The sequence below is a fragment of the Sebastes umbrosus genome, chromosome 1 (genome assembly GCF_015220745.1).
Source record: "Sebastes umbrosus isolate fSebUmb1 chromosome 1, fSebUmb1.pri, whole genome shotgun sequence".
Lineage (NCBI taxonomy): Eukaryota > Metazoa > Chordata > Actinopteri > Perciformes > Sebastidae > Sebastes > Sebastes umbrosus.
Window position 1 is genome coordinate 10,574,621 of NC_051269.1, and position 16,615 is coordinate 10,591,235.

Genomic DNA, 16,615 nt, shown 5'->3' on the forward strand with positions numbered 1-16,615 from the left:
TTATTGTTTTTATAATTTTTGTACACCTTTACCTCTCCTGTGTTTCACTCTGTTTGCTGATGTTGCTGCTTTGACACCTGAATTTCCCTCTGGGGAATAATAAAGGTTCATCTTATCTTATCTTACAGACAAACCCATCAAGTACACTAGAGAAAAACAACCTCAACATTCAAAACCTGAAACAAAACCAAGAAAAGAAATAACAATAATAATAATAATAATGACAAAAAGAAAGAATAGAGTTAAAAAAAAAAAAGACACACATAACAAACCAAACAAACAATAATAATACAAAAATACGAGTAATAATAAATCAAATCAAAGAATAAGTTAATAGAAAATAAAAGGGGGGGGGGGTGTGCAAATATATTGTAATAATATTACTACACTAATAAACTACACTAATACTAACACTAATTAATACACTAATACTACTAACTACAACAAATTAAATTGTCACACTGCTGCTTTTAGTTTATGCTTGTTATTTTGTATGAAATGTAATACAACTTCAATTAATTGTTATTGATAATCAATTGAATTTGGCTCCCCTCCTGTAAGGAGTATGATAGGCCAGGTTTAGTACATCCCAAGGCCTATGGAAGGAGGATGGGACACAGGTCGCGTTGTATGGTGTATTACGCATGCGCAGTGTAACTCAAGCTGCGTTACAATTGGCTCAACTTCGACGAGTGCAGGCCAGATCTTACTGCGCATGTGCGATACCCCCGGAGATATGACGCCGTGACGTAGCCTCCTTTCCATAGGCCTTGGTTCGTCCACTACAGCAGCGTCCGTTAGAGGGTTGTTGTTGTGATAGAGACGGCAAGATGGCGGTCGACTTCAGCCCGTACACACTATAGAATAAAAGCTCTTCAAAGAGCCTTTACACTCCTCACAGACGCTGTCTAAAGAGCCTTTACACTCCTCACAGACGCTGTCTAAAGAGCCTTTACACTCCTCACAGACGCTGTCTAAAGAGCCTTTACACTGTCTAAATTACTGTGTTTGATATGATATAATTTACCTTACATTTAAAACGTTCTCATCTATGTTACATCATCTTTATTTTCCACAATGATAACCTCTGCATCACAGTGTGTGGGTTTACAGGTGTGTGTGTAAATGTAAACTATTATTATTATTTTTTTTTATTGAACAAATTCAAATTTACAAACACCATGGCTCCTAGATCATTGCATTAGAGTAAAAGGAAAAGGTGCATACAGAACAAGAACAGATAAAATATGTAAAATTATACAGGGAAATAATAATAAATTAAATTAAGGGCTATAAGTACCTGTAATTCATATTCTTGTTATTCACCAGAAAGTCATCTTTGTTGTTGTCCATGACAAGACCATAAACAATGTCCTTTTGAGAGAAGATTCCCAGATGAGAAACTTTTGGGAAAAGTCATGTATATCAGAAGCCATAAAGCTCCAGAATACATACAATGAAAAAATAAATGATCAGTAGTTTCAGTATCATCGCAAAATACACAGCTATTAGTTTCAATTCCAAAACGTTGTCGCAACAAATCACTGGATTGATATACTCCGTTTTAAATGTAAATGTAAACATTGATTGCACCGTGGCTTAGTGTGATCTAAAACCAGATGTGCATGTGTAGCAGTAACTGACCGGTACATCTTCAAACATTAACATTCAGTGTCCAAGTTGTGTTGTTTCCACGGGATCTCTGTATGTAGAGGACACACTGGTATATATCTAAGATTATAAAATGCAATGCAAGTCTGTTTTAAGTCTTAAAACGTTAATAAACAAGTTTATAAAGAGGATGGTATCAATTCATTTCGCAGTGTAGAAATCTGTAAATTTATTCAAGTGCCAGCCAACATTAGTTTATCTACCTTTTTCTTTTCTTTTTTTTTTTACATCAAAATATGCCAAATCCTGTTAAATGTATAAAAAATAAAAGATAGTATAATACAGTTAAGATGAAATAGTCAACCCACAACAATGGGTTTTTATTAAGACTCAGATTAATGTAATCGAAAACTACAGTATTTTATAGTGCTGGTTTGTCTGACAGTGAAACCTTGTGGTAAAAAGATGCTGCCCTTAACCAAGAATAAGTTTATTCAAGTGTGCTATTAGTATATTTCTTTTAAACTTAAAATAAGAGAGTATGCTTTCAGCTTACTTTTGATATACTTAACAAAAGTATACATAAAAATACTTGGCTCATACTGACAAGTATACAGAAATGTTTAAGTATACTTGGTTTATACTGACAAGTATTCTTGATTTATACTGACAAGTATACAGAAAAGTCTAAGTATACTTGGTTTATACTGACAAGTATACAGAAATGTCTAAGTATACTTGTTTATACTGACAAGTATACAGAAATGTCTAAGTATACTTGTTTATACTGACAAGTATACAGAAATGTCTAAGTATACTTGGTTTATACTGACAAGTATACAGAAATGTCTAAGTATACTTGGCTTATAGGCCTACCTGTACTTAATCTTTTGATCGAGATATACTTAAGAAAAGTATAATTAAGTATTCTTGCTTTATAGGCCTACAGAAAGGTATACTTTGCTTGTAATTGTGCTTACTTTTTGATAAAGTTGCCAATTAAAGTGTGCAAGGCAAATGTAGAGCGCAACTGTAGCACTAGTCCAGTGTTATGTTTGTTAGCTTTAGATCAGGGCAAAATCTAGTAAGCTGAGCTAAAGTATTTTATGGTCTTAAAAACGAACACAGGTCTCAGAATCTAAAACAAGTAAAGCGCTACCAACAATCAACTGGTCGTTTTTTTTTTAACCTTTAAATTTGGTCTTGAGTTGCTTGCCCTCCCTGAACAATAGTGGAAAAGCTATCGCTGTTTAACTACTACTAGTTACTGGCCAGAAAGCAGAGAAATGTTAGATCTGGATGACACATCAATGTACTTCTATGTATAGAATAAACATCCAATGCAGCTTTTAAATTCCACTCAACAAAAAGAGATCTCAAACAGCTTTTTATTACATTTTTCAATCAATAACAGTACAATTTAGTACAGTATCTATCTTGCATCCAGCTCACCGTGTAACACCAACAGACTGAAATGAAATACAAAAAGTGAAAAGGTACATAAGGGGTGCAGAGCTCTATAATATTAATGGAAAGAGAAAAGGGAATCCATCTCTGTTGAATTGCATTTTCACTTGTGGCCACACACGAATACATCACATTTATTGTACATCATCGCAGAAAAAAGAAAAGTGAAAATATGTCACAACTTTAACAAAAGTGCTTCTGTATACAGTGAAATGTTGTCATTCAGATGCTCTGATTTTCAATTTAAGACCAAGAAAAAAAAAAAAAAAAAAATGTACAAAAGTTTTTAGTATGGACAGTATGTGAGGACGTTTTTGTTCCATTGAGTGTGAAGATTTGAAGGAGAGAAAAAAAGGACTCGTCAAGGATAGAATTCTCACAATGATTGTTATAATTATTACAAAAAATTGGCATCAATAGAACTGGTAAGCATAAATTTACACTAGGTATGCAGTCAATATTAAGTCTTTCTCCATTCTTGCTCAACTCTGGTGCATAGCGTTACCAGTATTAGTACGTGATGTATGCAGAATTTGAGCCAAAAAGAAATTGGCTTTTATTAAAGTTCAATCAATAGGTTACTCTCCTTTTTCAGAAAAAAAAAAAAAAATCTAGGTTTTTTTTTGCACCATTGAAAGCAAGTCTACAGCATGCACATCTAAATTAACTCATGGCAGACAAAATTAAATGTCTTAACTTAAAACATCAGACCATTATTTTCAGACATTGATTTGTACATTTCATTCACAGAGTTGCAACTGCAGTCCCAAGCAAAGGAAGTGTCTATTTAGTCAGGTGAGGTGTTTCACTCAAAGTGGATACTAAACATAATCCCCCATCCATATAATAAAATCCAGCCATGCCCCAAATTATCTCAGCACCTACCTTGCTACCCCCACCCCTTCCCACCCAAAGTCAAAAAGGCATGTACAAGAATTAAGGGGGTTAACTGGATAAGTTACTCGTAATAACTCCTTTTGTACTGGAATGAGCATTCATAACTTATAGCATGTGCTTGGTTAGTTAACATAGTATTAGTTGAGAGGCGAAGCTTCTTCATGTGCAAAAGGCTGTGATGAAACAAAAACAGCTAGTATATAAATACATCATGGACATTTTGAAAGCTGCTCGTGTAATATGATCCAAGCTTTTACTTGCATTACTTGCTGCGTGTTTTCTCTCATCTGTTTTTATATGATTTAACTGGATTAGAAAGACAAGCTGTAATTCAAACATATCTAAAACCACTAAAAGAAATATGACAAAAAAAAGAAAGCCATCAAGAATAACAAACCATCAGAATAGAATTCTTTAAAAAAAAAAAAAAGAAAAAAAAAGTTAAATAATTTGTACAATTACACTCCAACATTTGCTTTCAAGACGCACACATTTGCATGGGATGATAGTGTTGTTTTTCTCTTTCAAGGTAACATAAAATGGTCCAAGAAGGAATGCACAAGTTTCTGATTTGATACCACAGGAGATCCTTTCTTAACTAGGTGATAAACAATTGTGCTCTTCTTTGTGTAGGAAAGGCATTGGTTTCCCTTCGTTTTTGTGGTGTCCAAGTCAGTTTAAACAGTGTTGAAGAAGATGCTGTGAACATTCTGAAGTTGTAATGGTCTTCCAGTCAACTTTGGAGTTAAAAGAACATCTGGGAAACAAAGACAAATGAAATTTAGAGTTTAACTTATCTAATTTGATCAACAGTTTAGCCAATTTAACCTTCTGTAATTGTAAGACCAAATGGGCAAAGATCTAACAAAAACCTATTTAATAACACGGACTGACATGAGAATGTAAGAGGCTGCTTGTGTTCATTATAGGTACATCGGATACCAGCTGTAGAGCGAGCTTACGGTTTTATTGCCTGTTGGGGAGCCTGCCAAATCTAAGACATAATCTTTTCCAAGAATTTGGTGTAATGAAAATGTGCGATAACGCAAAATCGTTTTAATGCCACTTATTTCTTTAACACAGCCGATCATCATCCAGAGGTTGTAGCGGAATCAGTTTTAACGCTAGACTGAAGATACATGGCATCATATGAAACTAAAAAACCTAAGGAATACATTGGTACCAATTGTGTCACTCTAGCTTGTCGCTAAGGAGGTTAAATAACGCCCCAAATGTGTGCTAAATTTTGGCAAGGAAAAACTGGCATGTCCATTTTCAAAGGGGTCCCTTGACCTCTGACCTCAAGATATGTGGATGAAAATGGGTTCTATGGGTACCCACGAGTCTCCCCTTTACAGACATGCCCACTTTATGATAATCACATGCAGTTTTGGGGCAAGTCATAGTCAAGTCAGCACACTGACACACTGACAGCTGTTGTTGCCTGTTGGGCTGCAGTTTGCCATGTTATGATTGGAGCATATTTTGTATGCTAAATGCAGAACCTGTGAGGGTTTCTGGATCAATATTTTTCATTGTTTTGTGTTTTAACTGATTTCCAATAATAAATATAAACATACATTTGCGTAAAGCAAGCATATTTGTCCACTCCCATGTTGATAAGAGTATTAAATATGAAATACTTGACAAATCTCCCTTTAAGGTACATTTTGAACAGGTCAAAAATGTGCGATTAGTTTGCGATTAATTGCAATTAACTATGGACCATCATGCGATTAAATATTTTAATTGATTGACAGCCCTAGTAAATATATTAAAATCTTAAGTCATTGTTAAAACCATAACCATACACTTTTTATAGTGAAATATTTCTTTCTGCATTTCTAAGGGCAGAAACGTCTCAACAGCAATGAAACTTCACTTTTAAAAAAAGTTCTGTTATCTTAGTTAAGTTTGATATAATATCTATAAACAGATATCTGCATATGGATGCAGAATATGTAGGTAACGGGACAAGATTTTGGTATTGGAAGGGTTATAGATATACTTTTAAAAATGTGCATTCTTTGCTTGTTGTCTCTGCATGTGCATAATGGACCCTGTCTGTTATGTCAAAAAGTAAATATAAAGAGTGTCAACATGTTACGGCGTCATTAAACTTTTGATCATTCCAGTATAGATGTCCCATATAGTTCCAGTTCCCATGACAGACGGCAAACGATCCCATCTAGGTCTTTCCAATCACATGAAGATAATACGATGAGAGAAGTGGCCAAATCAGTCTCTTGTCTTTATGAAAAGGTTTCATATCATTAAGGCTAATTAGGAGATGATGCTGTGATGTTTCACCATTAATTGCCTCTTAAATCCAGGAGTGTCAGGCTACACCAATGAGCATGACTAGTTAAATGCACACCACGGGCATACCGTTAGCTTGAATATTTACATTACGGCAGAAAGCAGGAGTAGTAGTCGTTTTGAAGGATGACATACTGTGTTTATATGTTATTAGCATCAACACAACAGATGCACACTCTGTCAGCTCAGTGTCAGCACGGTTCTGTGACATACTGACTTCAGACCAGCGTTCACAACCGGAGCCCTTCTGCACGGCATGCTGTTAGCTCGTCTGTGAATATTAGCTGCTAGCGCTATTTGATGTTAATGTTACTCCAGCTGTAGCTTCAGCCGTGCTGCTTTGCTCTCCGGGTCATGTGTCAGCGTGGCTGCAGTAGGACAACAGAACGCCAGCAGATCTGGGACCAGCTGACCACCTGCCTCTTAACGGATCATGTTGGAATAAAATAATAAATTTAAGTAGCGCGATGAATGTATCCAAATGTAATGGAGTAAAAGTAATCATTTTTCTCTAAAAATTTACTCAAGTAAAAGTAAAAATGATGCTGCATTAAAACTACTCTGAGGAGTACAACATACTCAAAAAAATATATGTTTGCTTGAGTAAACTCGTAACTCGTTACTACTACCTAGATGTAGTCAAGTCAAAAGAGAATGCCAAGATCCATTCAAGGTAATGTGTTTCAAATATGAAGCCCAGCAGAAGATTAAGAAACAAAGATATTTCATTGAACCCACAACGCTCTTAAACCTGTAAGGGGACAAAAGTAGGACAAGAGCACATCAGCTTCCACTACAGCCAAGGAAAGGATGAGGCTTCAACAAACAAATACAGGTTTAGGACTAGTACTTTACTAGGAGTAGAATAGACTTAGGTACAAATGTAAGAAAATGTGAAACAATAGTAACAACAATAATAAAAGAACCTTCAGGCTTCAATTCCAGATCTTCAGAAAACTGTCCCAGGATCCCGTTGCAACTGCCATGCCATCATCAGTAACTCCCAGGCAGCTAACGCGGTTGTCATGTCCAGCCAACACACCTAGACAAATACAACAATTGTAATTTAGTCTACAAGACAGCAAGCAAGTATGTTTTATTATTGACCCAAGAGCATTTTTGTAACATGTTCCCTCGTGTTACAAAACTAGGGGCTGCTATTTGCTTCAGCTACTTACCAGCACGGTCAGCTTTTAGTGTGTCCCACACGTTACAGTTGAAGTCATCATATCCGGCCAGAAGAAGACGGCCACTCTTTGAGAATGCAACGGAGGTGATGCCACATATGATATTGTCGTGAGAGTAGATCATTAATTCCTGATCAGCACGCAGATCAAACAGCCTGCAGGTGGCATCATCGGAGCCCGTGGCAAAGGCATTGCCATTAGGAAAGAACTGATAATTACAAAAGAGAAAATCATTAATGCACAATAGAGGAATACACAAAAACAAAAAGTAAACCTATATAAATGATTGTTTTTCAAAAATAATCCCATGCAGTACAGATGGTTTTTTAATAACTTACACAGATGGCATTGATGTCAGACTCATGGCCGGTGAATGTCTGTCTGCACATGCCCTCTCGAACATCCCAGAGTTTAGCAGAGGCATCACAAGCACCAGAGACGAATAACCGGGAGTCAGGGGCCAATGACAGGCTCATGACATCACCTGTGTGTCCAGCAAATGTGGTTGTCTGCTGGCCAGTCTCGATGTCCCAAAGTGCACTATGGAATAAAATGAAATACACGATTAAGATACAGGTTTGCTATTTTTCCCAACGTCCTAGCTTTTACACAAAAATGTTGACTTGATAACAACAACGCCGTAAAGCAATCCTTTTACTTACCAAGTGGTATCCCCAGAGCTTGTAACAATCTGGTTGTCATCAAGGAAGCGACAACAGGACAGGTATCCTGATATGCAAAGAATCAACAGAGGAGTTATTCATATGGAATTTCATGTCAGCTATATAACTAACAGTAGAAAAATAACCAGCAGAGTAGATGACATACCTGTATGTCCAGCGAGCTCACGGCTCACACGTACATTTCCCTCGCGTGTTTTCAGGTTGTAAATGGAGCAGATGTTGTCTAAGCCACCACAGGCCACATAATTTCCTGAAGGTGCATATGCGCAAGTCATGACCCAGGAAGATCGAAGTGGGATGGCATGAACCTACAACAAATGTGACACACACAAATACATTAATTTACATAAAAGTCCATTTTATAGTCCGTAAGTTTACAGTGGCTGGTTTTACTACTCTGCTAACTAAAAAAAGTCATTTTTTGGAGAGCAACATTTTCTGAAAAGTTTTCATCAGTAAATATTAGGGCTGTCAAACCTAACGCAATAATTGTTTTAACGCCACTAATTCTTTTAGCGCAATACATTTTTCGGAGGTTGTAGCGGGCTCAGTTTTAAAGCTAGAGAGAAGATACATGGCATCATATTAAACTAGAAAACACAATGAATCCATTGGTAACAACCATATCATACTAGTTTATTGCAAAGGAGGCTAAATAACGCTCCAAATTTGCGCTACAGTTTGGCGAGGAAAATCGGTCATTGCCATTTTCAAAGGGATCCCTTTGACCTCAATACATACATTTGCATAAAGGAGCAAAATCAGAGTAACATCCAGGCCGGGTCACCAGGTGAAGCTCCCACGTAACAAGAGCGTGTGGAATGAGCACAGAATGTACCTTTTTAGACATTAGACAGCATCCTGTATAATCACGCCCGTATTATTTCCATTTTTGATGGAAACATGATAGCATATATCAATCAATAAACTGCTACTTAGTGCCATGCAGAGGCAGCAGCTTAATTTGACAAAGGCCGAAACAAGCAGTGTTTCTATTTGTGAGCCCCTATACGCATTAAGGTATCCCATATACAATTCTGACCTCAATCTGGTCTGCAATCTTCTCAGTGGGTTTATAGATACATTGGAAGAATGACCCTTTAATCTTTTAATGCCCAGTTGGATTTATTGCTCGCTGCATCAAACTCAGTGTTGTTTCAGTGTCACCACAAAAGCTTCTTCAATATACTAGAACTCCACATAGCATACTTGTCTATTTTAAATTTTCTCTCTGTGGTGGGGAGGGCCAAATTCCCTATTAGGTACACAAACTGCACACCACTTACACCCATCCAAATTACTGCACACCAGTCCCAATTTATTCCAAATGAATGCAGCCGAGATAGTTTCCCTCCCTCTACTTCTAGTATAACCTTATGAGTTAAGCTCAACAAAGACACAGTCATTGATGTGAAGCACTAGAAACCAGGCCCATAATCATTCATCTGTATCTGCTTTTCCTGCAAATGCCTCAAGTTTGAAAAATGCAGCAGCTATTACTTTATTTGCATGTAGATGGCAGCACTGACACGCCTACATCTGCAAGTCTAAACTGCTGCCATTATTACTTTGCTGTCCAGTTACTGTAGATGACACAGATTGCCGTGTGCAGATTCAACCGTTACTTTATTAATCCCTTCCAAACACATGACTTACCTTATTTGTGGTATAGCTGTCCCAAATAATGAGTTTGCCATCTTGAGAGGCACTGACCAGGAGCCTTCAAAAAATTAGAACAGCGATGTTAACACCACCGCAACAACAATTGGAGTCGTCGCACAAAATCTATTTTTAATCTAGAATCACAAGCCAAACACTGAGGAAAAGGGACTGCACGAAAAAAGATGCCTGCCACACTGCTGAAAAAACATAATGAAATAATACGATATTAACTGCATCAGTGTAACAACACTTACATTCGTCTAACTTTTGCACTCTGCTCAACATTTGACAATGCATGAACCGATCGCAACCACAAACAAAATCTCCATTTACACCATTAGTCATAAACTCTGGTAGTTACTCTACCTGGAATCTGTTCCCCAATGCATGGCATAGATTTTAGCCAAATGACCCCGCAGCGTTCGTCTTGTACGCATCTGGATTCGGCCAACGGGGTCAATATTAGCTGTGATCTGCAAAACATTAAGTACTCCGGTTAATTTCAGACTAAATTCTTTTCAACCTAAGACAAAGATCATGGTTTTAAACGTTACCTGTGATAGTGTGGCATCTGCACATGCTTTCCTGGCATCCTGAATAGAAGAAAAACGCAAATATTTAGATGCAGGATTTCTCACATCCAACTTTGTTGTATACGCTTAACTCTGACTTAACTTGTAAATGGCATGTTTAATAATAATTGATGGTATGGCATATAAAAAAGTGTTTAAAAAAGAACCTGTTACTTACTCTGATCTGATTTTTGAGCTGCTCTGCCTCTTGGCGTAACTGGTCCAGTTCACTCATTTTATCCTGCTTTTTTAATTACCTTTCTCCAGCTACCGGGGCACTTGTTGATCTAAAAAAGAGGAAGAGAAAAGAGAGAAGGACTTTAATCATTTGCTTAAATCTTCATCATATTTATTTTGAAGATCATTTTTGGGGCTTTTTTTATTAGATGGTACAGCCGAAGATAGACAGGAAAGGGGGAAGGAGGGGGGACGACATGCAGCGAAGGGCCGCGGGTCAGATTTGAACCCAGGCCGCTGCTAAGGACTCAGCCTTAGTGCACAGGGCGTCCGCTCTACCAGGTGAGCACCCAGGGCACCCCAAATCTTCCACATTTTAGATTCAAGGTCATATTTTCAACTGTGAGAAAGTGGGTCTAACAAAACCAAATCTCTTAACAGTAGAGGAGGATTTTCAGCCAGCTCACTGTCACTTTAACTGACTTTTCAATCGACTAAATGGTTTACCTGCTAGTACCTAACCTTTGTAACGTACAGGTAACGGTTCAACCTTACTTTCCCACCTCAATGTCGCCAACATAATCCTGATAAACAATTTAGATTGCCAGACAAATCCTGTTAAGGCATGACTTTCCAATGATCCGAAAAGCAGTCGTTATCCTGTTGACCTCAATCCTTGGGATATAATTTTAACTAAGTGATCAATAAGCCACTTATATTAATACAGACAGGGCCTCAAGGCCGTCTCAAAGTTCATCTAACACAATAAATTATGAAGATTAACGGCATGTTCCAAATATAGTGACGATATCTTGAACTACATCAAGTCTCACTTATCAAAGTAATACATTATTTCAAGTCCATTCATTGACCGTTAAGGAAGCCAGAACAATGACAGCAAATCCTCCAGCTGTAATGACCTGTCCTGTACAAGACACTGACTACATTTACAAGGACTGTGATATCACAATAGAAACGTACTAAGACCATTACTGGATGAAACAATGCTCCATGGAAACCGTGTTTTCAGATAACCTTAACCACAATAAAAAACTAAATTTTGAGTAAGAATAAGAAATGTATCCAGTATTCTTGTTTTAGTTGCATTACTGATGAGAATTTTACGTCTGTCAATTTCTGCAGCATACTTTGACACATATGAAAATCCATCTGTTTGATGACACATGCAGGTTTTTGTAAATGAAGCACAATGCAACAACATGACCGCAAACAGTTGTTAACAGATTACTGAACATACTGTCTTATTTTGAATAAGGTCAGTAATTTGGAATATTAATTTGTGAAATAGTCACCGATTGCCTATCAACTCCAGTTTTCTTGGAAAATGCATAACCTTTAGCTCAGATCCATCAATTATTCAAATGTGTCAAACATAAGTACATTAGGAAAACAAATGTAACTATACTCTGCATGTGAGTGAGTTTGTGTATGTTTAAAATGGTCAGACTCGTCATTTCTGACTACACCCAGAAAACTGGTTAAAAGAAATTGAGTATGCATATACAATTTTGACCAAATGCAACATCAGTTAGGATGTTTTACATATTAAGTAAGAATACTGTTGAGTTAATTTATAAAATGACTTCCAAAAGGCCACTTTCTGGAGATAGTTACATCTCATTGTGAGATTACAACCCAGAAACCACATTCTTTAAGTTTTACTCATCACTTAAAACTTGTAAAATCTAGTCTGTGCAAGCTGTCTTCTATGAGAGACGTATTACCCATTGTATCTAAAAAAACAAACAACATAACAAATGTTTGCATAATGCATGAAGCAGCTCAAAGTGCAATATTACAATGTTGAGAAATGATCATTAGCACAATTGATAAACTATATTCTAATTCAGATTTATCGCAGTTTGCAAACAGCAATGCCCCTTTCAGTTGGACCAACCGTGCCTTTCCCGCTACCTTACCTGGTGTAATTCAGTCAGCAGGCCTACTGTATGTCACTGTAGGTTTCAGGACAAGACAGAAAATCTTCTCTACCTGACTATGTTATCCTTTAGGTCCTCTGATTGGTTGACCTTTTTCCCACAGGTTATCCTCTTACACTCATTAATCTATAAATAAACGTGTCATGGAATGTAATTACTACGCAGCATCATCAAGTGACAGCAGAATGCCATTCTCGCCTTGAAAACCACTGAAAATCTTGTTGAAATTTAAAAACAATTTTCTCAACTTTTTAAACTCAAATTGATATTTTTTTTTCTCTGAGAAAATTAAAGTTGAATCAGCTGTGCCGATTTGCATTTTCAGATAAAGTTTACCAATTCCCACTGTAGTGTATGTTACACATCTTGTGTTTGCTGTCTCTATAAGTACTGTATTAACATGTATTAAGCAAAGAACAGGCAAAGAACAGACAATGGCTTTCAAATACAGTTCTGATTAATCAAATTAAAGGCTTTTTAGGTAAGCCTGACAAGTCTCTGTCACTACTAACTGGTGAACTCCTTGAATGGTTATTAATTTTATTTATTAACTTTGGTGATATATTAAATTCACACTTTGTTCTCAATCAAATAATTACAAGATGCAATTAATTGTCATGCTTGAATGTTTGTATACCGAACCTTGAAACTACTATGATAAATCCAAAAGTGGGACGGCCTGGAGTGATGTTATCGGCCCGAGTTTTAAATACTCCACATTCGGAAATATTATTTCCCATTGACCTCTGTGGATGCTTACAGTTAAGGAGTTCCTCTCCCTCATCACTTCTCCTTTCCAAGCGCCTGATCAGGGTCAGCTGACTGCATGATAAACAATGAGCAGTGGCAAAGCAGCCTGGAGTTGTAGCTCACTAAGTTAGCTGTTCTCAGGTTCCTTAAGGGCAGTATGTGCCTGCTAAAAGGTGTCTCCTACATTTCCAGTTAAAATATTAAAAACATGCATCTCTCCGCAGTAGTTCACATCTGTTCTCAAAGAACAAGTCTGCTTATCTGTACTTTAACGATGATAATGCAGTGTTTCACAGGTCTAAAGCTGGATCATAGAAAAAGCCATAACCAGCAATATCACTGAGCAACTACATAATCCTAAAAGCTAAAATCCTCCGTCAATGAGTCTCTAATCCTATCCATGTCGTCTAACATAAACAGCTGGCAAAGCCAGCCCGAGCATTAGAAATATGTTTTCCCAATCATAAAAGGATGAGTTTAATCTTAATTCTTTTACACACAACATACTTAGAGAAAGTGGCTGGATTTTCACACTGCCAGTGAAATCACAAACCTAGTACAGTCCAACTCTTTTCCAGTTTTCCAATGTGACCAACTACTGTACAATTAGTACCACTCTTAATTGAATAAACTAGTTGCATTTTCAAGGAAGCCATGTGTATATTAAATTAATTTGAAAATGATATACACAATTGGCACACTTAAAGAGTAATGTAAAGAGAATTTATCAAACTACTGTGTTACAGAAAAGATCTATCAAACATACCTAACATGCATATTTTCTAAATGATGTTTGTGCACAGGTTTACCCAACACTGTATGTGTTGTACTGATAGTTGACTTAGTCACTGTGTGCAGTACTGTGATTTGCCTACAACAGTAGACTAGTTTGCATTGTATTTGAATGGCTGCTGGATAGCTGTTTTCAGTCAGTTTGTTACTCTAATACGTTTACAGGGTTGGGCTGCTGAGGCTCTACATAGATATCAGGATAGTTGCAATTCAGCAACATATAACGTGGCAAAATTAACCTTGATTAGACTATTAGTATGTGACTACGTCTGATCGGATTTGTACATTGAATGAACGCTGCACTGTGTATTGATAATATGACTTGCACTGATGGAAATCTGAGAAGATGCAGCTAAACGCCATCTTGCAGACTGCTGTCCGCTAGTTAGCTAGCTGCTAGCAGGCTTTACAGTGTAGGCCTGCAGGCAGGGCACAGCTAGTACTGTAGAAAGCACTGTAACGCTACTGGCACTGTAATTAGGAACTATTTCACTTGTGATTTATAACAATGTCCGGCAGACAAGCAAAAGCTGAATTTCATGAGAGACAAATCAAAGCTCGTAATGCAAAAAACATCTGCTTCAGTGTAGCTGCTCTTCTTCCGCTATTACACTGAGAGCTATGTTAGTTAGCTGCTAAGCTCCAGCACTAGTCTAGTGGGTAAAGCCTGGAAACACGGTGGCTGCTTTGGCCTACAGAAAATCCACTTACTCACATACTAACAAGCTCGTTAAACCTGGCAGTGCACAGTTGATTTGATTACAGTATATGTAGTTAGTTTCTCTTTAATCCTGAAGTGGAGCTGAGAGCCTGTAAAACACTGCAAGGTCGGTCGGGCGGCCTGTAAGACTCCAGTAAAGCAACAAATGCGGATGATTTGTCATAAAAGTAGATGACCATCTAAATCACCCATCGGGTGCAGAGCAGACTGAATAACGTTAGCTATAACTGGTCATACATGAACTAAGGTTACTAAGCTCAGTTAAAGGCGTTGCACCGTGTCGTTGCAGGAAGGCAATAACTTATTACTGTGGCTTGTAAAAAAAGGAAAGAAAAAAGGGTGTTAACGCCTCTATAACTCACCTTACTAACACACACACACACATATATACATATATATATATATACTGTGTGCAGTTTCCCCGTTAACCAGTGCTGCAGGCTGCTCTGCTATTACCATTAAACCAATATTTGTTGTTAATTTGTTTACGGGACGTTTATTGTTCCAGCCCAACCCCAGTGAGTGTGTCATCATTAACCCACAGCTACAGCTTTATTAATGATCAGTAAGAAAAGCTCACTATGAAGCTAAAGGTGCCAACATTATGTCACTACAGTTCTCCTATATAACCCTTCTGGGCATTAACTAACCCAGTAGTTGTTAAATACAGTATGTTTAGGCCATGAAGCAGCTCCGCAGGGCCATCACTGACATCAAGCATTACTCCAACACCAGCCAGCAGCTCTATCTAACACTAGTTAACAGAACTCTAGTGACTCAATGCATATTAGGTAGTTAATGTGGAGATAACTTTAAATGGTTTATCCACCACAATGCTGACTTGTAGCTTAGCAACTCCTGATCAAACTTAGCTAACCGCAGCTAGCTATAAGTGGCTAAGTGGAAGCTAGCTGTTGCTATCGTTACCCCACCCCCGGACGGTTATAGTTCAAACCGCCACAATTCAACGGTTAATAACGGTTTTAACGGTTAAATTGCTGTGAAAAGCAGCATAGTCGTCGCTTTTTAATTCACCTTACCTGATTCAATGTGTGTTTGGGCATTGACTGGAAAGCAAGACGGCGTATACCTCTCGGATCCACGCATCAACGGAGACACCACAGACGCTAGCTCACTAACTAGCTAGCTAAGCCGAGCTAACGGTAGTTCACCGAGGAGGAGCAGCCTTCCCGGTAGAGAGCAGCAGGCTGGACGGCTAGAGGGAGCTCGACTACCTCAGTCAACCAACCGGAGAGGTGGTGGTGGAGAGGAGGAGGAGGAGGGGAGCAATATCACACCCACTAGAGACACTGCCCAGGCAAGACAATAAAAGGCTAATCTTTAAAGTACCTCATTCAACAAGACAGCCTACTGTCTCCCTGTTAGCCAAGCTTAACATCTGCCCTTCTTCTCTCCGTAGTAGGAACACTCTCGTCCGGCCATGGAGCGACGAGCTGTGTGGAGATGGGCGCGGTAACCCTGCAGTCAGTGCTGGGAAACCCCACGCTGCAGCAGCAGCAGAGCAGCAGCAGCGATGGGCACAGAAAACCTGTGTTTTATATACTACAGCTGGATGTTAACAATCACTTTGAACAATGTTTTCTTTTTTTGGTGTACTGCATTTCACTAGAGAACATGGTGTTCGTCTGTTTTTTCTCCAGTTAAAAACTGAAAAGGCTGAGTCAGTTTTGGTCAGGCCCCAAGTTGGCTCCTGAAGTAGGAAGTTGTATAATGATTTCAGCAGGGCTCTCTTTATAGCTATAGCTAATAATAGCACTGTCAACAGCAATAATCTGGCCATGGTTAATTAGGAGTG

At 38.0% G+C, this 16,615-nt stretch overlaps 1 protein-coding gene across 3 annotated transcripts; it reads right to left on the minus strand.

Moving 5' to 3' along the window:
- Positions 1-2,982: 2,982 nt before the first annotated feature.
- gnb1b (guanine nucleotide binding protein (G protein), beta polypeptide 1b) lies at positions 2,983-16,406 on the minus strand. Of its 3 annotated transcripts, none has more exons than XM_037768033.1 (11): positions 16,150-16,406; positions 10,577-10,685; positions 10,381-10,419; positions 10,193-10,299; positions 9,821-9,884; positions 8,310-8,472; positions 8,144-8,210; positions 7,820-8,021; positions 7,473-7,689; positions 7,221-7,336; positions 2,983-4,732 (listed from the first exon to the last, which is right to left on the minus strand). In XM_037768033.1, exons 2-10 carry the CDS (start codon positions 10,631-10,633, stop codon positions 7,230-7,232), a joined length of 1,023 nt encoding a protein of 340 aa, XP_037623961.1. In that variant the 5' UTR covers positions 10,634-10,685; positions 16,150-16,406; the 3' UTR covers positions 2,983-4,732; positions 7,221-7,229. The 3 variants fall into 3 exon arrangements, with proteins under 3 accessions (XP_037623961.1, XP_037623953.1, XP_037623971.1); XM_037768025.1 differs by lacking the exon at positions 16,150-16,406 and adding an exon at positions 15,840-16,143; XM_037768043.1 differs by lacking the exons at positions 2,983-4,732; positions 16,150-16,406 and adding exons at positions 6,017-6,716; positions 15,840-16,143.
- Between the last annotated feature and the right edge of the window lie 209 nt (positions 16,407-16,615).

Excerpts from the sequence above, each read along its gene's own strand:
- gnb1b (XM_037768033.1), bottom strand. The coding sequence starts at position 10,633 with ATGAGTGAACTGGACCAGTTACGCCAAGAGGCAGAGCAGCTCAAAAAT. Across the intron at positions 8,473-9,820 it reads ACAGCTATACCACAAATAAG|GTTCATGCCATCCCACTTCG; the intron begins GTAAGTCATGTG and ends CATTTGTTGTAG. Across the intron at positions 8,211-8,309 it reads TGAGCTCGCTGGACATACAG|GATACCTGTCCTGTTGTCGC; the intron begins GTATGTCATCTA and ends TTTGCATATCAG.